The sequence below is a fragment of the Cnephaeus nilssonii genome (genome assembly GCF_951640355.1).
Source record: "Cnephaeus nilssonii genome assembly, chromosome: 3".
Lineage (NCBI taxonomy): Eukaryota > Metazoa > Chordata > Mammalia > Chiroptera > Vespertilionidae > Cnephaeus > Cnephaeus nilssonii.
The window spans coordinates 57,726,826-57,754,711 of record NC_137074.1 but is presented as its reverse complement, the minus strand read 5'-3'; the positions used below and the strand labels follow the sequence as shown (position 1 = coordinate 57,754,711).

The following is a 27,886-nucleotide window of genomic DNA, read 5'->3' as shown; positions in this document are numbered from 1 at the left end:
ACTAAATCCTCTTACCAGTTCATTGAAGCCTGTGTTCCTTTAGCTTTTGTTGTTGTTGTTGCTAAATATCCCTTTTCCTCCTTCCTAATCTCTAATTTGTGCTTCTTTCTCAAGAATCTTCATATCCTAGAAGAGTGTAGTCATTACTCCCAGGCAGAAGGTGGCTGGCCTCTCACAACTGCTGAAGCCAGTAGAAGTTCTACCTGGCCTCCTGTTCCCCACCTGACCACCATTCCCCAGGCTTATCTGTTAGGACTGGGTTTAAATATAGCTAGAGGAAAAGGCTAGACATCCAGGGCACTGGAGGATGGGCACTGGTAGGAGGGAGTCTTCTGGATATGCCTGAAAGAGGGAAGGAGAATTGGGAGCCATGAGAGTCAAGGCCATTGAGAGATGCATAAAAAGCATTATGTACTTCAGCCTAGAGGTGAAACATAGTCCCACTTTATTTCCAATTTTAAGACTGAGCAGAGAAAAGGTATCTCCGCAGGGAAGGAAAGTAAGCAAATAGCACAACCGGGTAAACCAGGCAATCTAGACATACCTTCCTCGGTAAGCAAACCAGGAAGCTCAGAGCTCACAAAAGCAGAAGGCAGAGTTTGAGGTGTTCGAAGGAACACTCATGGGGAAGGAGGTGGGGCAACAAGATGAATGTCTCTGAGCTCACACAGGATAGAGAGGACACAGAAGGAGAGCTTCATCCTCATGCTATCTCTGCCCCAAACCCTAAAGGAGAAGGAGAGGGAAATCTATCGAGAAGCTCAGGCAACTCATGACATCCTATGAGACACTTGCAGCAGGATGGGAGGAAGTGGAGGCAGAGCCACTTGGATCATGGGAAGTCACAGTGCAGAATACAATGTGGGCCATTTACTGGAGAAGGTTGACATAATTGGCAGGGAAGAGTCCAAAGCGATCGTGGCAACGTCCCCGCCACCAGCCCTCGTCCACCATCTCAATGTCAGTGATGATGTCATCTGGATCAAAGGAAATCTCATCACTTCCCTCTGGAGAGGAAATTGACAGGATATTAGGATGGTCAGACAGGAATCCCTTTATCCCTATACCCACTCTAAACCTCAGGAAGAGAAATAGCCCTGGTCTTCTTGATGCCACATCTGGACACTTCTGTGAGCCTCAGAATTCATCCGCCTCTCTTGTTTCAAGGACCTTCAGACACCAGACCCCTCAGGTCACTCCCAACTTACCTCCTTGGTAATCATACAGGGCTATAGCTGAGATCCCAGCCCCAGCTGGACGGCCTGATGATCCTGCATTATCAAAAACATAAACGTGGTCTCACCAACATGCAAAACAAATAGGTTCTTCTGGGTAATGGGGCAATGCTTCCTTTCACCCTCCCCAAGACCTGACCAAATTCAGGAGCTGATTCTCCCTTCTACCACTCACCAGCCACAGAGGAGGGAAATGAGGCATCTTCAGGTTCCAGCACATCCTCATAGTCCCCTTCTAGTTCATCATCTTGCTCATTTCTGTCCATATGTGCAACATCCTCATAATCATTCTCAGGCTCTGGCTCCAGCTCAGGCGCAGGAACAGGCGCAGGCGCAGGCGCAGGCGCAGGCTCAGGCTCAGGCTCTGCTTCATATATAGGCTCTGCTTCATATATTGGCTCTTTCTCTACCTGGAGGCCTTCCAGAGTCCTGGGGGGCAAAGCTGGGGGCTCCTCATCATCCTGAGGAGAGAGTGTGGAGCAGGGTAATTTGAATTCACCAGGAGCTGCCACTCCAAAACCTTCCAATGGAGGACTGCTAAGACCACACCCAACACCATCCTACCACTTCTACCCTTGCTTCCATCTAACAGCCTCTCCTAGGATACACAGCAATTCATCTATTCTTCACTCCTCAACCTCCACATCTACCCACCCACTCAAAACATGTGATAGGAGGGGAATGTAAAAGGTGTGAAGAAAGGGAAGCTGGAAGCAGATTCCTTGGAAGACCAAGAAAATGTTGAAGCAAAAGCATATTATTGGGAATACCACAGCTAGGATGACCAGCTCTCCTAGTCTTCCCAGAACTGGGTGGTGTCCCAGAATGCAGGACTATAATTTTTTTTCTTCTTAAAAGAAGTGACTCTTTTAATATATATATATATTGATTTCAGAGAGAAAGAAGAGAGAGAGATAGAAACATCAATAATGAGAGAGAATCATAGATTGGCTGCCTCCTGCATGCCCCCTACTAGAGATAGAGCCTGCAAACAAGGCATGTGCCCTGACTGGGAATCAAATCATGACCTTCTGGTTCCTAGGTCGACACTCAACCACAGAGCCACACCAGCTAGGCAGGACTATCAGTATTGAGATCAGGACAGTCCCAGACAAACCAGGATGGTTGGTCATACTCTATGGCCCATCTTCCTAGGGACATGAGGAGATGGGGAAGGGACAGAGAATCATTGGGGCTCTGCTTACCTCTGGAGGTTCTTGCCTTGAGGGCAAGGAAGGCAATGGATGTCCCCTGCTGGTTCTCACAGGCTCAGGCTCTGGTGAAGAGCAACTCCCTGCTGGAGGCCAGACCTATGGAGAATGAAGCATCTCTCCAGTAAGCAAGCAAGCCTCCATTTTCTCTCGTATACTGACTTGCAACACCCCTCCTCCCTCTGCCAATCCAAATCCAACTCATCCATCATGATGAGCTCCAATCTGTAGTGATGGTTCTTTCCTCTCAGTTCCTGCAGCAATGATTGGCTATACGGCTGGTGACCTGTCTTTCCGCAACCCAGGCATGTGCCAGAACTGGGAATCAAACCTGTGACCTTCAAGTTCATAGGTCAATGCTCAACCACTGAGCTATGCCGGCCAGGCTTCTGTTATACTCTGTAAATCTTGTCCATTCTAACATTCTTGTATATATGAGGCCCAATAACACAGAATGAAATTTTCCTGAAGGCAACGAGAGCACTTATATAGAATTTGCTTAACACAGGGGAAGCCTGGGTCTTATTTTCTACCAAAGATTTGGAACCTTTAGGCTCCTGTTTGGGCAGGAGTCCTGGATATGGATCCCAGAGCACCAAGCACTCACCTGTGAGGAGATTTTCTTAGGCAATGGGGCTGGCACCACTGGCTCTTCCACAGTGGTTGCTGGTGGCTGAGCCTCGTGGCTTATCTTTACCAGGGCCTTTCTCTCCTGTTGCTTCTTGGCCATCTGCTGTGATTTTTCTTCTTCTTCCTTCTTCTTCTTCTCCTCAGCCATGGACTCAAATTTTGCCTTCAGTCCACGGGCACCACTAGAAGCTTTAGACATAGGCAAAAAGAATTAGGGTTCTCTTGGGTCAGGGGAGGGGGTGGAAGTATAGCACTTTAAGGAAAAAGAGACATCTGTCTCTTTATCCTCTTAACCTAATTTTTCTAGGAGAAAGAATTTGGGAATATGAGGATAAGGGTCAAGTGTCCCTTAGCTAATCTAGGTAGGTAAAGGCATGGAGGAGGTAATCTGGGAGAAGAAAGAATTAGAAAGAAGAAGCAGTTGAGGAGATCAAATGGAGAGGGGACTTATAGAAGGGAAGGTTAAGAGGTATTGATGGAGGAACAAGGGAGTTACAGGAGGTTGGTGAAGCCTTAAATCCTAGATTTTCATAAAGCCAGGCTGTGTAATCTCAGACCATTTTCCTTTCTAAACCATAAGCCTTGGTCCTCTAACCTGTATCCTTACCTGTCCACATTCTTTAAATCTGCATACACTCTGACCACCACCCACCCCCACCTCCCATCCCAAGCACCTATTTCTTTGTATTCTTCCCAAATGGCTCCTCATCCCTTTGTCCTCTGCTCACAGTTCCTTCCCCAGTGTCACTCTGTCTCTTTATCCACTTACCCTAATTTTTCTAGGAGAAAGAACCTGGGAATATGAGGAGAAGGGTCAAGTGTACCTCAGCTAATCTAGGTAGTTTAAGGCATAGAGGAGGTAGTCTGGGGGGAGGAAAGAGTGAGAAAGGAGAAGCAGTTGAGGAGCATAGAGAAAGGGAATTAAGACTCACCAGCCTCTATGGGTGTCGTCTTCTTATAAGCTGTGGTTGGAGCCTCCATTTCATTGAAGCCAACAGCACTCTGCAGAAGAACAGTAGGTGTGTGTGTGTGGCGGGGGGGGGGGGGGGGGGGGGGGATGAGGGTGGTGGTGGTGGTAAGGAAGTGGTAGCTACTCAGAAAGCAATATTAGGGATTGAGGCCACTGTAGGAGGTATTCTAACCATTTGATCCTCAACAGTTGGACAGGGTATTCTAATACTGTTATTTTGTGGCAGAGAAAAGGGAAAAGAAGTTCTAAACTGGTGGGCTCAGCTCCCCTTTTTACTGTGCAGTGTGCCTAGAATCTCAGATCTCCAAATCCAGTTGCATGGAATGCAGCAAGGCCCTGGGTAATACATGAAGAGGAACTGGTGCAGGGGAGGACAGTGACATGGAGTGGGAAAAGACTGCAGATTGGGTTAAAGAATGCTAAGAAATCAATGAAATTTTAAACATCATCTTTATCTGTCTCTTTGTCTCTCTCTGGCACCCTTCCCACGCCTCAGTTAAAGCTCAGGCTTCAGAAGACATGCTCATTAGGTGCTGAGGGAAGTTCATGGGGAGTGCAGGACACTAGGACAGCCCAGTACACCTAGCTTTTTCTACCTTTTTTCCAGCTTTGTTTCTCTTCTCCATGCACTCCCAGGGCAGTTTGGGAAACTATTCTCAAGACATTGGTACTCTGGTACTTTACCTTATCCACTCGGTCCTTCTGGATTCCATACTGACCGCCAAAGCCCTTGGCATAATCTGCAGGACAGAAAGGTCTAAGAGTCATACAGGAGTTAAAATGCTGGAAATGGGTGCGAAGAAGGAGCAGGGGGAAGAAAGACCAGAAGACAGAGAGGTGGATGAGGAAGTATGAGAATCAGAGGATAGAGAGAGGCAAAGGTGGGAAGAGAGGCAAAAGGATTGGAAGAAGAAGAAGAAACTTGGGAGAGAATGGAGGAGAGAAAACTGAGAATTGGAAAACATAAAAAGAACAAAGTGACAGAAAAGGGGAAAATGATAAGGAAGAAACAGAAGAAAATAAGGACAGCCCTCTAGCCATCCCCTGTGCATCTCAGCGAGGAAGGAGACCTCTCTATCCTCTGTGGGGCAGAGGGGCTGGTAGGAATCATAGCCAAATCACACTCCTATCATCACCATCCTGTCTGTCTTCATCCTTTTCTTAGTGGTCCCTTCTTCTAAGCCTCGCTCTTCTGTCCTGTCCCTAATCTTACGCTTTTGCTCTCTACCACTTTTGGTTTACCTCCACTGACCCTCACACACATACACATTATTTTTCACCAACCACCTCCACTGCACATCTGCCCCTCTATATTCTGAGTCCTCTGTGTCAGCTTCCAGAAAGGAAAGATGGTCCAGCAGGTGTGGCTAAGTGGTTGAGCATCAACTCATGCACCAAGAGGTCACCAGTTCAATTCTTAGTCAGGGCATATGCCCAGGTTCCAGGTTTGATCTCCAGCAGGGGTGTGCAGGAGGCAGCTGATCAATGTTGATGTTTCTGTCTCATAGATGTTTCTATTTCTTTCCCTCTCCCCCTTTCTCTCTCTCTCTAAAAATCAATAAAAACATTTAAAAATAAATAAGAACAGAAAGGAAGGGCTAAGGCTCTATGGTGCTCTGTGACCTCCCTCCTCTCCAGTTCCAACTTACCTCTCTGGGATTCGTGTTTCTCTGTTTCTCCTTTGTAGTCATATCCCAGAGCTGCCTTGTCTCGTTTATCCTTTTCTACTCCATAACGACCACCAAAGCCATGAGAGTAATCTGCGATGGAAGGAGCAGTCATAAGAGCCCACTCTCAGCCCACAGGAAAGAGCCATTGAAGAGAGAAGTCAAGAAGAATGGGTGACTGGGGTCTGGGAAGAGAGCAGGGCTCAAATATAGGTGAATTAAAGAGAAACGGTGTTCTAAACCATCTTTTGCAAGCTTTAACATTGTTCACTCTTTTTATCTTCTTTCTCTTACTTCCATGCCACGATGAGAAGATCATTTCAATTTTCTCCCCTCTTCAAGGAAGGGGAAAGTATAAAGAGTATAAGGAGAAGCTTCTGGAAGGGGGAGAGGTGGAAGGCATATCTACATGAAATGTCTACCTTTTCCTATTCCTATAAAAAAATTTAGACGCCGAAACCGGTTTGGCTCAGTGGATAGAGCGTCGGCCTGCAGACTCAAGGGTCCCAGGTTCGATTCCGGTCAAGGGCATGTACCTTGGTTGCGGGCACATCCCCAGTAGGGGGTGTGCAAGAGGCAGCTGATTGATGTTTCTCTCTCATCGATGTTTCTAACTCTCTATCCCTCTCTCTTCCTCTCTGTAAAAAAATCAATAAAATATATTTAAAAAAAATTTAGAAATGTCAGCTAAAATATAACAATTTTTATTGTTGTTAATAGTGAAGCTCAAAAAAAATTTTAAAAATCCTGGCTACAAAAGCAAATAGATAAACGAAAGCAGTAGATATGAAGGTACTTATGAGCTGATGGCACAGAAAACTCAAGGGTGTTTTAAGTTCCAAACTTATTGCTTAGGTTTAGAATCTAGGAGGGTCTGATTTCTATAAATAAACAGAGGGCTGAAGAGCAGGAAATGAGTCTCTGCCCACTGCTATAAAGGCGTTTTAGAAAAATTCTATTCACTTGTCCAGGAAATGGTGAGGGGGGCTTGTAGTTTGTTTGGCAACAAACTATAGGGGGGAAATTTACCTAAGAGACTTGGAAACTATAGTCTCACACCTGAATGTATGAAACACAAATATCCAATTGTATGCTACTTATATGTGAATTCTAAGCTGAGAAATTAATTTCAATACTTATCTAAGAAAATATATACCACAGAAAGAGTAAGTATCAGAAAGATGTTATGAATATGAGGCAAAGTCGACCTCAAGACAAATGCATTATAAGAGATACGAGAGATAATCCTATATAATAAAAGCCTAATATGCTAAGTGTCTGACGGTTTGTCTGACCGTTTGACCAGTCACTATGATGAGCACTGACCACTAGGGGGCAGACGCTCTGACCCATAGGTTAGCTTGCTGCTGGGGTCCAGCCGATCGAAACTGGGCAAGAAGGGCTAGACACACCCTGGAGCCCTCCCACAGTCCCTCCCTGGCCCCAATCATGCACCGGTGAGGTCCCTTGGCTTGGCCTGCACCCTCTCGCAATCCAGGACCCCTTGGGGGATGTTGGAGAGCCAATTTCGGCCCAATCCCCACAGGGCAGGCCAAGGGACCCCACTGGTGCACGAATCTGTGCACCAGGCCTCTAGTACAATAATAAGAACAATTCATCAGGAATATGAATGCTGGCATAATCTTATTAACAGAATCAAAATTCATGAAGCAAAAACTGACAGAAGCAGAAGAAAAAGAGATAAATTCATTATCATAGTTGAAAGTTTTAACACCTTTCTCTCATGAATTGACAGAAATTCAGACAAAAGAATCTAAAATTATAGGTCTAAATTACATTATCAACTAACAAGACCCAATTGACAATTACAGAACACTATAGACCCAAACTGCAAAATATACATTTTTTAATGTACATTGGTATATTCATCTAGTCATATGCTTATCCATAAGTTTTTAATACAATCAAAAGATTGAAATAGTAGATGCCATATTCTCTGATCACAATAGAATTAAATTAGACGTTAATATTAAAATTATCTAGAAAATTCCCTCCAATACTTAGAACATGAATAACACACTTCTAAATAACTCCTGGGTCAAAGAAGAAATCATAAAGAAAATGAATGAAAATTTAAACCCACAGGACATTGAGAAATGCAGCAAAAGCAGTATTTGGAGAGAAATATATGGTTTCAAGTACACATCCTATATAATAAAGAGCTAATATGCTAATTAGACCAAATAGCAGAATGACCATCTTTTTTTCTCTCTCTCTTCACTCCTCCTCCCTCCCTCCCTTCCACTCTCTCTTTAAAAAAATGAAGAAAAATATATAACTGGGTGAGGATATATATATATATATATATTCTATAAGATAATATAGGCAAAAACCTAGATGACCTTAGGTATGGTGATCTTTTTAGATACAATCCATGAAAGAAATAATTAATAAGCCTGGACATAATTAAAATTAAAAAACTTCTGCTTCGTGAAAGACAATGTCAAGGAAATGAGAAGACAAGCCATAGACTGGGAGAAAATATTTGCAAAAGACACACTGATAAAGAATGGTTATTCAAAATACATAAAGAACTCTTAAAACTCAACAATTAAAAAAACAATTTTAAAAATGTGCCAAAGATCTTAACAAACATCTTACCAAAGAAGATATACAGATGACAAATATGCATATGAAAATATGCTCTATATCATATGTCATCAGGAAAATGCAAATTAAAATGAGACACTAAGTATATGCCTATTTCAATGGCCCAAATCCAGAACACTCACAATACCAAATGCTGTTGAGGATGTGTAGCAACAGGCACTCTTATACATTGCTGGTAGGAAAGAAAAATGATACTTCGGAAAACAGTTTGGTAATTTCTTACAAATCTAAACATACCATCAACAAAACAAAAAGATAACCTACTGAAAGAAAAAATATTTGCCAATGATACATTCAATAAGGGGTTACTATAAAAAAATTATAAAGAACTCATATAACTCAACACCAACAAAACAAACAATCCAATGAAAAAATGGACAGAGAACCTGAATAGAACGTATGAAAAAATGTTCAATGTCACTAATCATCAGAAAATGCTAATTAAAACCACCATCAGATGTCACCCCATACCTGTCAGAGTGGCTGTTATCGACAAACCAACAAACAACAAATGTTGGCAAGAATGTGGAGAAATGGAACCCTCGTGCACTTTTGATGGGAATGTAGATTGGTGCAGCAACTATGGAACATAGTATAGAGGTTCCTCAAATGGAACTGCCTTATGACTCAGTGATTCCACTTCAGGGTATATATATATGAAGAAACCCAAAACACTAACTCAAAAGAATATATGCACCCTTATGCTCATTGCCAAGATTTGGAAACAACCCAAGTGCCCGTCAACAGACGAGTGGATAAAAAAGTGGTAGTACAGATATACAATGGAATATTACTCAGCCATAACAATGCATGAAATCTTACCACTTGCAACAGCCTGGTAAGACAGAGGAAGACAAATATTATATGATTTCACTTATATGTGGAACCTAAAGAGCAAAACAAACAAACAAACAAAATAGAAACAGACTCATAGATACCAAGAAAAAACTGATGGTTGTCAGAATGGAGGAGGGTTGGGGGACTGGGTGAAAAAGGTGAAGGTTTGAGTAGTATAAATTGGTAGTACAAAATAGTCATGGGAATGTTAAGTACGGCATAGGGAATATAGTCAATAATATTATAATAACTGTATGATGCCAGGTTGGTACTTGGAATATCAGGTGGACCACTTTGTAAAGTATATGATTGTCTAACCACTATGTTGTATACCTGAAACTAATACAAATTAATATTGAATGTAAACTGTAATTGAAAAAAATTAAAAATAGATAAAAGAGTGAATATAGACTTGGGATAATTATGATGTATCAATGTAGATTCATCCTTGGTAAAAAAAAAAAAAAATGGGTGTATGGTAAATCTCTGTACCTTCCTCTCAATTTTGTTTTAAGTCTAAACTTTTTATTAAAAAAAAAAAAAAGAGATATCAGCCTGGCAGGCATGGCTCAGTGGTTGAACGTTGACCATGAACCAGGAGGTCACAGTTCGGTCCCTGGTCAGGGCATATGTCTGGGTTGGGGGCTCAATCCCCAGTAGGGGGCATGCAGGAGGCAGCCTATCAATGCTTCTCTCTCATCATTGATGTTTCTATCTCTCTCTTCCTCTCCCTTCCTCTCTAAAATCAATAAAAAAGAGAGAGATCAAGAAGATAATGAAAGTTCGAATACACATCTAATATGAGTTACAGAAGAATAAAAAAGAAGAGAGGAAAAGCATTATTAAAAAAAAAAAAGCCTGGGGACTTTCCATAATGAGTTGCAGGTTGAAAAGAACTGATGTCTCATGTAGAATAATAAAAATAGATCCAACACCTAGACATATTCCTGATAATATTTCAGAATCATCAGAGACAAAAGAAAACCTTTTATAAAATAAAATTTAAGGAAACAGAGATAAGACATTATCTACAAAGAAATGATGATGACACAAGAGATACCAGAGATAATGAAATAATATCTGCAAAGTGATGAATGGAAAATAATAATGAAGAGTGGAAGAAAATAAAAGATTTTTTAAGAGAAAGCCTGAGAGTTCCTTCATAGACTCACTGAAAGAATTATCAAAGGGCATACTTTAGCAAGAAGAAAATAGAAGAAGCCAGGAGGAAACAATGAAATACAGCAAACAATGATGAGGTGGGAGTTGGTAAATATGTGGGTCAATTTAAATAAGAATTTACTAGGTAATAATCATGATTCAATTTTATGGGGTTTATCAACACACAGAACCAATATCCCAGGTAATAATAATTGTCCAGATGGTACAAAGAATGTAGAATGTAAAAAGGATGTGATTAAAATATTCTATATATCTTATATTATACAGGAAGATATAATGTTTAAATTTAAGTCAGAGATGCATATTACAACTTAAGGATAACCTAAAATAAAGGAGTAGAATACCCTATTTTTTAATCCATTAGGGAAAAAAAGGGGGACTAAATAAAACTTGATCAATCTCATAGAAAGTGGTAAAGGAGAAGGGAAGAAGCAAGTAGGAAAATACGGTACACAGTTGGATTTTAAAATAAATGAAATAGTGAGGAATTGGGTTATGGAACGAAAAAGGAGTTGATGACAGCTATGGCTATTTGAAGTCTGAGCAGAATAGCAGGGTCCTTGCCTTTCTGAGATGTGTGTTTCTCCACTTCTCCTTTGTAATCAAAGCCAACTGCTGACTACAAAGAAAAGGAGAGAGAATTGGTTAGAGTCGGAGCTGACAATGCTTCCCCTCTCTCACTTATCCTTGCTCCCAGCTCAGCCCAGAGGTTCATTTATAGGAGCTCAGGTCTGTGTATGGGGGTTTAATGTAGAAATAGTACTGACAGGCTGGTGTGGAGGCAGCGTGCTATAAATCAGTGAACATGGACTCTGGACACAGACAGTTCTAGACTCAAATCCCACCTCCCCTACTTAGAGTTGTTTAACTTTACACATGTCCTTTAATATTTGAGCTTCAGTCTCTTCAAATATAAAATGAAAACAGATATACCTGTTTCATTAGCCTCAATTGTAAAATGGAAGAAATGATCCCTCTTCATTTGGGATATTGTGAGAACTAAATGGGGCAAGGTATGTAAAGTGTTTTCATTGCATTACTCAGTAAATTAGTGCTTTTCTTCCTAACTCCCATGATAGTAAAATGAGATAATAGTGCCTTGAAAACTATAAAGCACTATAGACATGTAAGACATCCTATTCCTAATTAATCATGCTGTGCCTCTTTTCTTTCCTTTCACAGAGATGTGGATTTTGGTGGGATGAGAGACAACCAGGAGAGTCTGGATCCTAGCTGCTCCTGGGACTGGATATCCTACCTAATAATAGACAAATATGCAAATTGACCGTACCTTCGCTATGCCTGCGATTGGCCAGGAGGCGTGGGGGGGGGCGGGACTCGGGGTGGCCGGGGTGGCCGATTGGGCCGGCGGGACGCTGAGCTCGCATCGCCAGCGGCGGCTCGAGCTCAGCGTCTGCGCCATGGCTGTGCTGCAGTACAGAAGGGGCCTCTGGGGCAGCGAGCTCATGTCCCACCGCGGACCATCAAAAGCGTGGGAGCTGGGTGCCTGTCCTCTCAGGCACCAGGCCTTTCAGAAGCCTTCGCCATGCCGGAGGCTTCTGAAAGGCCTGGTGCACCAGCGGACAGATACCCAGCTCCCCCGCGATGGAAAGCAAAAGCGTGGGAGCTGGGTGCCTCTCCACTCATGCACCAGCGATCAAAAGCAAAAGCGTGGGAGCTGGGTGCCTGTCCGCTCAGGCACCAGGCCTTTCAGAAGCCTCCGCCACGCCTGAGGCTTCTGAAAGGGCTGGTGCACCAGTGGACAGGCACCCAGCTCCCCCATGATTGAAAGCGAAAGCGTGTAGGGGACCCTACACGTGCATGATTCAATCATGCACTGGGCCTCTAGTCTATAATAACAATAAGTGTAATATGCACATTGACCGAATGGCCAAACAGCAGAACTACCGTCAGGATGACCACACTATGATGCATACTGGTGCCAGGCCACCAAGGCGGGTGCAATGCAATTGGTTGGGGGGGCCCACCATTGCCTCATGATTGCCCTGCAGAGGGAGGCCCAGGCCACCAGCCAGCGGGGCGATCAATGGAGGAGGAAGCAGGGGTGGCAGCGGACGTGGCAGCGCCAGGCCAAGGCAGGTGCGGGTGGGGGGCGGGGCCAGCTGCCAGCAGCTGGGAAAGGAAGGCCTACCTTTGCACCAATTTCGTGCATTGGGCCTCTAGTAAGTAAGTCAGTATTGACCAACACCTAACATCACCAACTGGTTCAGTAACTATGGGTCTCTAAGTGAGTCTAGATTTTGCATCTTAAAGCTAGTAGTATGTATTATTACTTGATTTACATGACACACTGATTGTTTAGGTGATTCAATTTGTGGCTGTGAGGCACAAGATGAAAGACAGAACAATGAAATGTTAGGAAGAGGCCAAGATGGAAGAAAAATTCCAACCTGATTAGAGACCATAACATGCTCCATATTCTATTACTGCCTTAAAAAATTGCCCTCTGCATATTTCCTTTCCTTTATAGTATGTTTTTAACTTTTCTGGTGTTTTTCCCACCTACAGTAAAATAACATCTAACACTTAGCTTTAAGGATTTGGGCCCACCGAATAAACAACTGGAGGTTAAAAGGGAATCTCAAGCTAGCTATGAGGAGATGTCTTCTTGGTGTAGCTGCAGGGGAAACACACTATTCCACACCCACCACAGTGCAAGACCAAAGAGTCTGATCTGCTAAGGAGTGAAACTGACAACATCAATGAGTTATCAATTGCACTCTTGTGACCACTCTGTCATCTGTAATCATACTGTCCTTTTTTTCTCTCTTTAAAACTACTACTTTTTTTTTTTTTTTGGTTTGTTTTGTACAAAGGAATCTTTAAACACCTGGACTTCAGCGATTTGGTGCTAAGTCTTGTTAAAAGTAACCTTTACCTTCTAAAAACATTGTAAACCTAATTAGTTGTTTTACTTGATTATTTTTTAATTGATTATTTGCTGCCATGGTAATAACATTTAAGCTGACATCTCTATTTTCCTGAAAGGCATAGATATACAGGGTGTCCCCCAAAAATGTATACACATTTCGAATGATTATACAGTCAGTGTTTACTAACATACAGTTCAGTTTCAAAATTAAGTGAGTTATCAATTTTCAAGTGTGTACATTTTTGAGGGACACCCTATATTTATAAGGTGTTTATGTTTGACCAAAAGAGGAGCTTCGGAACTTCCCTCTTCTCTCTTCATGTATACAAGGTATAACAAAAATCAATGGTTTGAGGGATTCCTTATTCAAACAAAGTTTGAGAGTCCTTATCTCATTTAAATTACTACCTTTCAGCTCAGCATGTGGCCTCCAACAGTGGCACCAAGGACATTGCTGAGGGAGGTCACAGGAGCTGTCCTTATGCTAGACCCTCCTCGAGTCCACTGCCCTGTTTCTCACAGAAGACCCATAGACCCACGATCAAGGGGGAGTGGTGGTAAGTCCCACAGGATCTGAGTTGGGTGGTGTGCGGAGAGAACAGTTACTTACCTTGTCTGCCCTGTCCTTCTCAACTCCGTATTTGCCCCCAAAACCTCTGGCAGCATCAGTCTGAGAAGAGTGCTTCTCCACCTCAGCAACATACTCATGGCCCACAGCACTCTGAGAAAAATCAAGGACGGAATGAGTGACAAGATAAAAATGACCCTAAAGAAATAAAATGACACAGAGATGGGCTGGGATGTAAGAATACAGGAAATTCCATTCTGGGTCAGACTTGTAGCCTCTGCCAGTGGCACCAAGGATGACAAGGATGGGAGAGCAAGGTGACTTCTGGAGCCTTGCACATCCTGATTCTTCTCTAACACCATCCAGATCCCATCATTCAGGAAACTCCCGTAGAACAGGCTGGGAAACAGAAGGATAGAGACTAGGAAGACAGAGCTGTGGTTAAACCGGAAACAAAAAGAGAGCTAAAACAAAGGCTTTGTAAATCAAAACAGAAATGAGGGTGGTTACTGGGGAGAGACCAAAAGAGACTGACTGGATGCCTTAGTCAGAATTGAATATTCACATAAACAGCCAGGTGCTTTTGTTTTGAATCTTTTCTCCTGTATGAGCATCAAATTCAAAAATGTCACCTGAGCCCTAATATTTAGCAGTGACTGACTCTTTACCAAAGGAGGTTGATAGACAATACTGGGATTAGTCCAAGATTGCATGTCACTTAAATCTTTTCTATCCCTTCCACTTTTTACTCCATTTAATGTTTTATTTTTTATTTGGTCCTAAAAGTTAGGTATTTCTAATATTTATATGTGGACTAGAGGTGTGGTGCATGAAAATTGTGCACTGGGGTGGGGGGTGTTGCTCAGCCCAGCCTGTGCCCTCTCACAGTCCAAGACCCCTCAGGGCATGTTCTCTGGGGCGGGGGTGGGGGGGATTGGGCCTAAGCTGGCAGTCAGACATCCCTCTTGCAGTCCGGGGCTCTCGAAGTCTGGGACCCCTCGCTCCTTACCGCTCACCTGCAGACGAGGCGGGAGAGGCTCATGCCACCGCCGCTGTGCTTGCCAGCCATGAGCCTGGCTTCTGGCTAAGCAACACTCTTCCTATGGGAGTGCACTGATCACCAGGGGGCAGCTCCTGCATGGGGCCAGGGAGGGATGTGGGAAGTTGGCCAACTGGGGAGGGACCACTGGAGGGCTCCAGGGCGTGTCCAGCCCATCTCACTCAGTCCTGATCAGTGGACCCCAGCAGCAAGCTAACCTACCGGTCAACTGTCTGCCCCCTGGTGGTCAGTGCATGTCATAGTGAGTGGTTGAGCGGCCTTAGCATATCATTAGCATATTACGCTTTGATTGGTTGAACAGCCGACCAGACAACCGGACACTTAGCATATTAAACTTTTATTATATAGGATGCTTTAACCCTTTGCACTCGCTTGCTTTTTTCTTCTACTCGGGATTTAATGGTAACCGTGTCGAGTCACACTCGGCATCCAAGTGCAAAAGGTTAATAATTTGGAAACTGAGTAATACTTCAAACCAAATATTGAGGCATTGCAGAGTCTCAACTAAGAAGAAATTAGAAATTTCTAATTAGAAATTTCTTCTCCTTCTCCCTATATTTCCAATCGCATGCTGGAATAAGCAACATCGGTACAGACTGCCGTGAAGAACTGCCCTATATAAGCTCCTGGGAACTGGTTTTGCAGTATTTTGGGGTCTGTGTAGGTCGATTTTGCTTGTTGAATTTAAGAATAAATGACTGCTTTTTTGTTAGGAATTTCATGGGAGAATACAATGCCTATGCTGTACTTCACACAATGACAAAACAAAACACCTCTTAAAGGTAAACTAAAGGCTTTCATTGGATTTTTTTTCTCCTCGAAAGTAAACCATGTTTCTTATAGAAATATATCTCTATCTTTGAGGTTTAGAAAATCAATGGCAAATATGATTCAATATACAAGCATCCATTTATCACAAATTTACAGCATCTAATCGATAAAATAAAAACTATTCATACTTGAGGGCTTCTCATGGATAAATTCACATCAATATTTTCACACCTATGTGCATATCATATAACATATAATCTATACATAACAACACTAAATATACAGTAAAAAAATAATAAGAGAAGTTGCAATATAGATATAAAACACAAACATTTAAAAGTAGTACTTTATTTTAAAACATATTTTTGCCTTCTCTACTTGTGTTCCCTGTCCCCTCAGTCTAGGAGTTACAGTGTAGCTGGGCCTACTATGGCCAGCCCTTCTCAATTCTTGGCTTCCATTTTTTGCTGTCTATAATTTATGTGTTGATATAGGGAAAAATAATACAAATAACAAGTGAAACAACATAATGAATGAATCTTTTTTTAAAAAAATGAAGCAAATATCTCCCTTTCAGCTCACCTTGTCCATTCGGTCTCTTTCTACACCAAACCGACCTCCGTAGCCATGGGATGCTTTGGGCCCTGATTCCAACTCCTTCTTCTTGAGAGTATCATGCTCCTCCGACACTTTGTTCCTCAGCTGGTGGATGCTGGAAGTAACCACATGACAGAGACTTGTATCGCACAGGGAAGCCAACAAACCCTCCTCCCTGAAAAATGGAAATCTTCAGGTGCGACCTGTTTATTTTTAGCAATAACCTGCCCCCAGTGTATACCAGAGTTGGGTCTGGGAGTAAGAGATTAGTGTGGCTTGCATACCATAGCCTGATTTAAACTTCCCATAAGCCAACAGTTTTTTTCTCTAGTCTGTTATTTTGCTCACTAAATAACCTGCTGATATTTAGTCCAATTTTTGTTGTTGTTGTTAAACCTTACCCCAGGATATTTTTTCCATTGATTTTAAGAGAGAGTGAAAGGGAGAGGGGAAGGCAGAGAGAGAGAGAAAAACATTGATGTGAGAGAGACCCATTGATTGGTTGCCTTCCACATATGTCTCAACTGGGACTGGGGATCAAACCTGCAATCCAGGTACATGCCCTTGACCAGGAATTGATACCTATATTCTAGTAACTGGAGAATTATTTTCCTCTCTGAATTAATTCACTTCCTAGCAATTAGGTACTCTATCTCAAGAAGCACAAAAATATTCATGTACTCTTTTACCCATATAATCTAGTCTACCTTAAGGAAATAATTTTAAATATGGAAATGCTTAATGTCTAATGATATTCACTGAAACATTGTATACAGTAAAGCAAGAACCCAGAAACAAATTATATGGCAATAACTGAAGAATAGTTAAGTAAATTGCATTATTATCTTTCAATAGCATACTAGGAAGTCATTTAAAATGATGGTTATGAAAAATGTAGCATTGGGAAATTTATCTACATATTAAGAAATTTTATATTTTCTTGTAAAAAACAAATGTCCTTCGCCCTCATTCCTAAATCTGGTAATTCCTAAGAGAACAAAAAAACTAATAAAAACTAGTAAAATTCACTGTTTCACTAATTGTTGCAACACTGAGGCTCAAATAACATTGATTTGGGATACCTCTATCGCTAAGAGAATGTAACACCAAAAGGAGGTGTTACATTCTCCTTACTTCACTTCCACCTTTACCATAAGGGTAGAGAGCACCTCTGCATATCTGTTTGGTCTGAGGATATGAGGTAGTAGCTCAGCACTAGCACCAATACGTGACAATCAGGACTGATACTTGGACACATATAAAGGCCCCTGGGGATTCTTAGAAACATTTAGTGAAGAGAACCGTAAATAAAATAACTGACTTCCTACAGCAAGAAATGAACATTTAGGGAATTGAGATAGTGATGTCACTGGAACTTCACTCACTCAGGAAAACCAGATTGCATTGGTTACTAGTAGAATGGCCATTTCACAGCAGAAATTCTCCTCTTTCATGGAAGAATAGATCCATCTGGTGGCCTTGTAGTATAAGCCTATCAAAGGTCTTTTTTAAAAGCCTGCTCAGCTTTAGTCACAGTTAATTTTAGAAAGCTGGCTTTGAACCAGATGAAATTAAACTAAGTGCTGGAAGAACCCTCTGTTCCCGTGCCTGCCCTAAACCCTCTGGCAGCAGCGAAGGCAGAGATCCTGTGTTGCTAGCTCAACAACACCAACACTTTAGAACTGTCTGTGTCAAAGAAAATATTGGTTTCAAGAACACGTAAATGACTGGTACTTCCCAACCAAAGTACTCAGATGAAGAACAAAGAAAATGGAGCTAAACATTACTTTTAAATGGGAAAAGTCTGCAATGTTTTAATGAGTCCAATGATTGCTACATGGGTCATAATGATATTATGGTTAAAAAAAGTTTTAAAAGGAATTAAAAAATGAGATTCATGTATATCACCTAATGGATGACAGCAAGGCTACTCAGAGGATCATGCCAATAGACAATATAATTTAAATGAAAATGATAGGGTCAAAGAAGACCAGATTATCAAATTCTTTAGAATATAGCTGAAGCCACTTTAAGTAGGTCTTAGTTATATCATTCCTTCATTTAATAAATATTAGTTAAATATTAATTAAAATTTTGAGTGTGAGACACTGTTAGGCCCTGAGGATACCAAGATGATTAATGTATGGAGATTGTGGTCAGGTGGAAGTAGTAGAGAAGAAAACAAAAAATTACAATTCAATGTGCTCAGTGGCATACTTATGAATCTTTTGACACATTAACTCTCAGATGCCTATTTTAAGTTTTAAAATACCTTGGAACTGATAAAGCAATGCAATTTATGGGAACCAGTGAAATTGAGGGCCTCATAAATGAGCTAAGGAAAGGAACAGATCTTGCTTTATTACAAAAGTAAAAGCACAAAGATGAGTAACTCAGACTATAAAATTATATTCACCAACAATATAATCACAGATGTAGAAAATCCTAAAGAATCTACTGAAAAAAAGGTGCTACTAGAACCATTAAGTCCATTTGGCAAGGTCACAGAATACAAGGTCACTATCAAAATCAATTTTACTTAGACATACTAGCCATAGACATTGGAAATTAAAAGTTAAAAATAAATGCATCTTACCATCACATAAAATAACATAAAACATTTTAGCATAAATTTAACAAAACATATACAAGACCTGAACACATAAAAACATTTCTGAAAAAAATTAAAGAGTTAAATAAATGGAGAGATATCCCACATTCATGAATTGGAAAACTCAATATGTCAGTTCTTTCCAAAATGATCTACAGGTTCAATGCAATCCCAATCAAAATACCAACAGGCATATTTGTAAGAATTGATAAGCTTACTCTAAAATGTATGTGGAAACGTAAAATCCTGGAATAGTAAAAATTTTATTATTATAAAGGAGAGAAAAATTGGAGGACTATTTGATTTTAGGACTTGTCAATACAATAATCAGTATCGTATGGGTCAGGGAAGGCATATATATATAATCTAGAAATAGACCCCCATGTATATGGCCAAAGATGCCAGGTAAATCAATGAGGAAAGAATAGTCTTTTAATGGTGTTGGAATAATGAACTATACATATGCAAAAAATAAACCTTAATCTTTGCCTCACAAAAGATCAAAAACTAATTTGATCATAGACTTAAATGTAAAAGCTAAAATTATAAATATTTTAGAAGAAAATTTTCACAACTTTGAGATAGGCAAAAATGTCTTAGGCACATAGAGGATTAACCATACAAATTTATGATTTAGACTTCATCAGAATAACATCTGATCTTCAAAAGATGCCATTAATAAAATGAAAAAGTGAGTTACACTCTGGGTTAAATATTTGCACAACACATATCTCACAAAATACTTGTATCCAGGATATATAAATAACTCTTAAAATCAATAAGAAGAAAAACAACCCACTTTGAAAGTGAGAAAAAATATTTGAACAGACACTAAAAGGAAGATATGAAGATACATGAATGGCACATGAAAAGAAGCTCAATAAAATTAATCATCAGAAAAATACAAATTAAAATGATCACATAGGCACATGAGTGTAGATAAGGATGTGAAGCTCTTAAAAACCATGCAGTATTGGTAGAAATGAAAAATTGCAAATTCCTATCAGAAAATAATTTGTTAGTTTCTTTAAAATTTAAACACACACTTAATATATGAATCAGCAATTCTGCTGGTAGGTATTGCTCAAGAGAAATAAAAATATATGTCAACAAAAAGATCTGAACCCAAATGTTCATGACAGCTTTATTTGTCATAGCCCTAAACTGTCAACAACCTAAATGTCCACCAGCAGGGTAACAGGTAAAACAAATTGTGGTATATTCATACAATTGAATACTACTTGGCAATAATAAAGCACAACAGACTGATACACACAAGACCGTGGATAGACCTCAAAAACATTATGCTGAGTGAAAGAAAAGAGACACAAAAGAATAAGTTCTATATTATTCTCATTACATGAAATTCTAAGATGGGCAAAACTGATCTGTAATGATAAGAAGCAGATCAGTGTTTACCAGGAGAGAGTATGAGGTGTATTGACTACAAAGAGGCACACAAGTAGGAGTGGGCAAGAGTGGCAAGAAGAAGATGGAGAAAAGGGGCAACAGCCCTTGAAAACCAGGCAACTCCTAGGAAACATTAGGCTGCTTGGAGCTGCCTGGCCCAGGACTTGTTATACAATAGAGGGATGGATGGTTACTTGACCTATTCACCAAATTACCAAACACTCCCCAAGCTAAATTTATTTTAAGCAGACCTAAAAAAGAAAGATCATGGTGTGGGGGGAGGTAGTAAGATTAGTCTGAACCACAATCACTTCCTTTTCCTGCTTTGAGTCATCTCAGTTCTGTAGCTACTGTTCTCCTCTCCAACTTCCCCCTCTTTCCCAAGAACCTTATTGATTCCCATCTGATCTTAAAGATTGGCTTAGCCCACACTAGCCATAGAGAATCTTAAAAGATTTATTATTAGGAGGTCCTCTAGAGGACTTTTTTATCCCAATGGGAAAACTGAGAATCTGAGAAGTGACTTGTCCAAGGTCACTTGCCTAATCACTAGCAGAGACTGGGCTTTTACACCTTGGTAGCCTGGGTAAATTGGAGGGGAGTAGGTTTTGTATAAATGTCACCACTATTTATTCTATCTTATGCAGATCCAGTAAAGCTAATAAGAGAACATGTAGGGCCACCAAATTTTATAATTGCAAGATTCTCCAGTCAGCATAATGTATGTGCTGGATTGTGCAACACAATAGTCTACATAAACACCACTTAGGAGGAAGGAAGACTGTCATCTGTTTACATGTTTATATTAGGTTTTTAGAAAGAAAGTCTGATTAAACCATTCTATATTAACAGAAAAGAGAAAACATTATTTTTTTATATATATATAAAATTGATTTTTTTACAGAGAGGAAGGGAAAGGGATAGAGAGTTAGAAACATCGATGAGAGAGAAACATCGATCAGCTGCCTCCTGCACACCCCCTACTGGGGATGTGCCCACAACCAAGGTACATGCCCTTGACCGGAATCGAACCTGGGACCCTTCAGTCCGCAGGCCAACGCTCTATCCACTGAGCCAAACCGGTTAGGTGGGAGAAAACATTATTGAGCTGCTAAGAGGTGCTAAGTACTGCTCTAGACATAGATATATGTTAATCCATTGAATTCTGCAGAGTAGCTATTATTATCCCCATCTGATAAACAAATAAGCTGAGATTCAGAGAGGTTATATGTCTAAATTCACATTGCTGGTAATGGCAGAGCTGGAAATCCAAACTCAAACTCTTTCCATAAGATCAGGGCAGGGATTAGGAGTCTTCCTTAAAATGTTCTGCTTCTATTACGCATGAGACAGACACTGGGAGGAAAAGGTACAAGGAGAGTTTGTATCCTAATCTTAACAGTTCTCAGGACACCAGGGCTGAGTGGCCTTTACCCAGAAAAGAAAAGGAGTACTTTGGTGGGTGGGAGAGGACAGGGGGACTGTTGAGCCTACAGAGGGCATAAAGAAGCTTTCTGCATGACTCTGATCCACTTTTTTATATCTCTTCGACTGCTGCCAGAATTGCTTGGTTTGTTTAAGAATAATATTCATTATAATTAAGATAAACCATTTATGTCTGATTAAACAACAATGCACAGAATTCAATATTATCAAATTATAAAAAAACTAGAGGCCCGGTGCATGAAATTCATGCACTGGGAGACAGGGGTGTCTCTCAGCCCAGCCTGCACCCTCTCCAATCCAGGACCCCTTGGGGGATGTCTGACTGCCAATTTAGGCCCAATCCCTCAGGCCTAAACTGGCAGTCAGACATCCCTCTCGCAATCCGGGACTGCTGGCTCCTAAACACTTGCCTGCCTGCCTGCCTGATTGCCCCTAACTGCCTCTGCCTGCTGGCCTGATGCCCCTACCTGCTCCCCTGCCATCCTGATCTCCCCTAACTGCCTCTGCCTCCCAACCTGATCGCCCCCTAACTGCTTCCCTGCCAATCTAATCACCCCTAACTGCCCTCTCCTGCTGGCCTGATCGCCCCTAACTGCCCTCCCCTACTGGCCTTATTGCCCCAACTGCCTCTACCTTGGCCCCCGCCACCGTGGCTTTGTCTAGAAGGACATCCAGAAGATGTCTGGTCTAATTAGCATATTACCCTTTTATTAGTATAGATGTGCCAAGTTTTCGTAGTGTGGCTATCCCCTGACATTTTTTAAATTTAGGGGGAAAAGTAGTAAAAACACTGTTGTTACAGTTGGGGGAGGGAGTTAAAATGGAGCTTAGAGCTGTATTCCTTTTACAGCTTTGTATGTAGTTGTCAATTTTTACTTCTTATTTTGCTCCTGTTATACTGTTCCTTGTGTCTACCTTGCTACTAATATTTGACATTCTGATATTCTCCAAAGCAGACAGCCCTGGTTAGATAACCCTGAATAATCCAGGGAAGAGAAGAGGGAATCTCTCAATCCGAATATAAAATATATCTCACAGAAACCCTTAGTTAGGTCTGTAAGTAACTTCTCTCCTATGGTATCAGAATTGTGTGTGTGTTTGTTTTATTTTGTTTTGTTTTGTTTTGTTTTGTTTTTGTAAAATATTGGGTCATAATCTTTAGGACTCCTAAACACCATCACTAAAATAGTTTTACTCAACAGGTTTTCCAAGGGCCACATTTTTTCATATCACCTTTCATAGCTTCCACCTTCTATCAAGTAACCAAATACAAAATTTTATTTAAAAAATCATTCAGACTAGATGTGCAACCTGATGTCCTATGTTTAAAATATTTATTCTGAGTTTTTTACCTTGATATCTTACTGAATCCACCTTGGCTCATCTGAAATCACCCTATACACACTTATATTTGTGTGAATAGATGATAGATAGATAGATAGATAGATAGATAGATAGATAGATAGATGATAAAGTATGATAAAACTTCAATAATTGAGCCACTTCCTCTCTGAACCTCGTATAATAGATCCACTTGGGGAATCAGCTAGTTGTTAGAAATAAAAGAGAAATAATAGGGTTGGGGGGAGAATAAGAGGAAAGACATGAAATAAAATTCTAAAATGACACACACATAGGAACACAAGGACAGATTCAAGAAAAAAACACAAGGACTCACGGACACAAAGTACCTTCTCTCTTTTCTTTCTCCCTGAGACTGTGAGTTTTCCTTGGGCTCTTCCCACATCCCCTTTCTACTCCCTAGTCCATTTGGCACCTACTTGATATGTTCCGTGCGTCCAGAGCCCTCGATGGTCTTGGCTCCCCACCGTTGCTCCTTCTCAGAGATGTCATTCTGCAAAAGACAGCACTCAGCAATAAGAGATGGCAAGAGATGTGCCACAGTGAGAGAGGCTATGCAGCTGACACACATGACCTCTATGTCCCCTGCATCGGCTGCCTCCTTCAGTCAGAAGCTTCTCTGTGTACACACCCTAGCCCCCATCTTAAATTAAACTGGTGAGCTCTGAAACCCCTTTCCTACTGCATCCCTCACACTTTCCCCTTCAGGGCTCCTATGACTTCTCAATCCCCCAAATTACAAATGTCCAGCCCAAATCCTGGCTCATCGGCCAAAGGATACCCAGGTTAATCTGCTCCCTTAGCATAGCCTGTTATAACCCATCAATCACAAAGTCAAACTCCTGTCTCCTCACCTGTCTTCTTCCATTCTCAACATCAGATATTATGCATGCTTCACTCATTACAGCCAACTGCCCTACTAGTCAGTTTCACCGTGGGGTCTATCTCAGCCCCAGACTGTCCTTCTTCTAAGCCCCCTAAAAGGTTACAGAATGGCCCAAATGCCTCCCCTCTACTTTTCATTATCCAAGCAAAGCTATTTCCAAACTCACCACAAAGTCAGGGTCTGTGTCCCAGTCATCACCTTGAGTCTCCACGGAAACAGATACATCATGCCCTACTACAGACTTCCACATCTGAGGGTGACAGAGGATGGCAATAATTAGGGGAAAAATCAAGAGATGGGAAAACAAGAATGCTGAAGTCAATGATATAGCAGCTCAATGTTTCTTGCCATTTTTTATTAAAAGATAATAGAAGCTGAGGCAACAGGGATAAGGGTTTTAGAAAAATACTTCTCGGTGTTTGGTGTGTTTTTTTAATTTGAGATAAATTAACATGGCCTGGGCACCCCTGAGTCTGGAGAGAAGTCATTAAGGGTGTAGGTAACACTAAATTACCTGGGTGTCAAAACTGCTGGGATCATTCATTTGCCAAGAGACCAGCCAGGCAGTGGCTTGAAGTGGTAATCAATTGAGGGGTGCTAGACCATCGCTAGAATTATTGCACCATTTCACTCAGGTTTCCACATATACTCCTTTTATAGCTACCAAAACATATACTGGTCCATCTCTTGATAAGTGAACATCTACGCACTCCACTCTACAACCTGTTTAACTCTATTAAACAATTTTCCAACCCCCAGTGCAAGTGCTGTTCCATCTCTACTCAGACCAGCCACTGAACAGCGGCATGAGGTCATTAGGGTTGATTTTCCTACACTGGTTAATGCACGGGAAGTATTATTTGTTGGGAATAAGTCACTTATTCTTCCATTTTTAAAAACAATTCAATTACATTTCAAAAGAAGATAACTGACTCGAAATTGCATTGATAAATTCCTCATTTGAACATTAGACGTTATTAGATTTTCATTAACTAAATAAATGATAAAGAACTATTTAGAGAACACCAGTTTGAAGGAGTGCCAAATTGTTATTCTGCTGGGCATCCCCTGTGTTTCCACTGGCCCTGCCAATTGTGCATGAAGACTTACTGCACAGTTGCTCTGGATCTTGGTGGAAAGAGGAAACAGACAATGCTCACCTGCTCTGATGGCTGCTGAGACTTCTTAACCCTGATACCACTTGCTGGCTGGTGACTCCCCTGCCCATCCTTCCCTGCTCAGACTCCTCATCCCACTGTGTCTTTCCCCATGCTCTTCACTGTTTCTTAAAGGAGTCCCTCTTACAACACTCCTAGGACTCTGCAGTGCCTTTACCCAGGCTCTCAGACTCTCTGGTTTTCCTTTCCCCTTGAAAACTCCTGATCTTTGACAAATGCCTCGGCAACCAGCCCAAGGAAAGTTTGTGGAACAGATTGGTTAGAGATGCAAAGAAGACACTGGAGAAGTATTGACTAAGTCAGCATACTGTGGGATGAGTCATTGCTGAGACCGGCTCCACCTTCCCCTGTTGGGGCAACAGTTATGGATGGGGGCAGAGGGCAGGGACACAAGACCTAGGTCCTGCTCCCGGGCTGCTCTGCAACAAAAGAACTTCACACAAAAAAACTGGAAAGGAGACATTTCTGAAATATTTGTGAGCAATAAGGAAGCGATGAAAACTGATGGTCCTGTTCTTTCCTGCTCTTCCTCTGAGGCCTCGGCCTGACTCTCCCGTAAATCTCCCTTCCTCGTGTATTTTTTAAATAAAGTTTCTGATACAGAGACAACTGAATATCTTTGAGCCACTGGCCAGAAATAGGGACGCCCAGACGTACTATCTAGAGGTGGGAAACCGAAGAGTAACTTGGTGAGACATGGTGCTCAGAACTTCAAGTTCCGTCTAGGGCAGCGGTTCTCAACCTGTGGGTCGTGACCGCTTTGGGGGTCGAACGACCCTTTCACAGGGGTCACCTAAGACCATCGGAAAACACAGATATTTACATTACGATTCATAACAGTAGCAAAATTACAGATATGAAGTAGCAACGAAAATACTTTTATGGTTGGGGGTCACCACAACATGAGGAACTGTATTAAAGGGTCGCGACATTAGGAAGGTTGAGAACTATTAGGGCCTCATCATTGGCTGCCTTTTAGCATCAGTAAAGTAGATGGACAGGGAGTCAGAAGATCACCCAGCTCTGTTACTAAGCCCCTGTGGGAACATGGGCAAGGGAATCAACATAGACAGAGTATGTACTTGTTCACCAGATACCAGGGTAGGAATTTACAAACATTAACTTCAACAATTTCGTAAATCATTGAATGTCTCAGATACTCAGTTTTCCCTAATGAAATAAAAATAAACAAAGCGGTTAACCTAGCTTATCTATAAAGTCCCCTCCATCTCTGGCATTCTGGAATTATGTGATTATGCAGTCACAGAAACTAGCCCTATTCGCACCATCGTGCCATTTGCCTCCATCAGCACCTGGTTCTCAGCACTGGTGTATGTGAGCATCTACTTCCTGATCTGTTACAATGTCCTTTATGTGGATTGTGGCTCCCTGCTAAATCAGGTTGTCGGAGAGCAGAGACTTTGTCTTCACCTCCTGTGGTCCTCCTCCCACTCAGTGCCTCAGAGCAACCGGCTTTAAGAGAGGCCTTGTAGACTGTCCACAGAAACCAGGGGTCTTGTAATGATGGTTTTGAATCATGTTCCCTGGTTTCCAGGACCCCACTTCTGTTTCTTTCCCCAGATGCTCATTATCCACAACCACTCCCACCCAGGCCTTCTGGCCATAAAAGGTGAAAAGCTTACTGGCAGCGACTTTCTCTCTCTCAGAAAGACCAAGAGCCAGGTAGGTTCCTCTTACCTCAGCCCTCGCCCCGTGCTCCCTTACTTTCCCACTGCTCAGACTACCCACCTTCAACAGTGTGAGCGCTGCTCGGGGCTCCCAGCTCCTCACGTCCACACTTGGCTCCCTCTCTGGCTGCTGCCTCTTCAGAGCAAGAAAATGAGCTGCTGCTTCAGTTCCGTGTTCAGGTTCGCTGTCATTTCCTGCCACCGTGTCCTCGCAGCTACTTCCTGAAGTTTGAGTCACTTACTTCTGCTTAGGCACTTAAACAAAAAAGGACTAAATGCTTATGCCTAGTCTTTTGCAAGGTTTTGGAGGTCACGGGGAAGTTTTTTTTTTTTTAAATGCTCTTACTCTTGAGTTTATATCCAGTCAGGTCAGGGAAGCAAAACATTCAACCAGAAAACACATAACAGAACACTGTATAGAGCAGCATTTGTGTCTTAAATAGGTGGGCAGTTGCATGTGTTATGGTAAAGGAATGTAAACCGTTTGGTTTTGGCTGAAGTAGTCAAGAAAGGCTTAACGGGAAAAAGGATCTTGCAGGGTAAGGTTTAAACAGAAACTCAATGTTACATTACCCACAGCACATTACCCACATTGCATGTAGTAGGTGTTCAAATAAATAGTGATAAACTGAATAATGGAAGGAAATAAGTCACAGGGGAAGGTTAATAAATACATGGAGAAAAATTCAGATTGTTTAGGGTACAGTGAGGAGTCTGAGCTAACGGGTAGGGAGATTTGGTTCCACACAGTAGGAAGAAGTCTGAAAGAAGTAGGTGGTACCAGATGATGAGAGATCTGTGGCATTCTGTACTACTGTTCATCAAGATTGGCTGCCCCTCCCTTTGTTTAAAATATATATTTTTTATTAATTTCAGAGAGGAAGGGAGAGGGACTGAAAGATAGAAACATCAATGAGGAGAAAGAGAGTCATTTATTGATTGCTTCTTGCATGTCCCACACTGGGGATCAAACCCCCAACCCAGGCATATGCCCTGACCGGGAATCAAACTGTGACCTCCTGGTTCATAGGTTGACGCTCAACCTATGAGCCA

The 27,886-nt window shown here is 41.6% G+C and overlaps 1 protein-coding gene across 1 annotated transcript; it reads right to left on the bottom strand.

Moving 5' to 3' along the window:
• Nucleotides 1-44: 44 nt before the first annotated feature.
• On the bottom strand, nt 45-27,048 carry HCLS1 (hematopoietic cell-specific Lyn substrate 1). Its single transcript, XM_079765877.1, has 14 exons — nt 26,895-27,048; nt 24,134-24,217; nt 23,501-23,574; nt 16,238-16,367; nt 13,867-13,977; nt 10,928-10,982; nt 5,696-5,806; nt 4,731-4,786; nt 4,009-4,078; nt 3,054-3,265; nt 2,441-2,545; nt 1,411-1,696; nt 1,209-1,271; nt 45-1,007 (listed from the first exon to the last, which is right to left on the bottom strand). The coding sequence occupies exons 2-14, from the start codon at nt 24,215-24,217 to the stop codon at nt 871-873; spliced, it is 1,494 nt and encodes a 497-aa protein (XP_079622003.1). The 5' UTR covers nt 26,895-27,048; the 3' UTR covers nt 45-870.
• Nucleotides 27,049-27,886: the final 838 nt, after the last annotated feature.

Excerpts from the sequence above, each read along its gene's own strand:
- HCLS1 (XM_079765877.1), bottom strand. The coding sequence starts at position 24,217 with ATGTGGAAGTCTGTAGTAGGGCATGATGTATCTGTTTCCGTGGAGACT. Across the intron at positions 23,575-24,133 it reads ACACAGACCCTGACTTTGTG|AATGACATCTCTGAGAAGGA; the intron begins GTGAGTTTGGAA and ends TGTCTTTTGCAG. Across the intron at positions 5,807-10,927 it reads GAAACACACATCTCAGAAAG|ATTACTCTCATGGCTTTGGT; the intron begins GCAAGGACCCTG and ends CTTCCATCGCAG.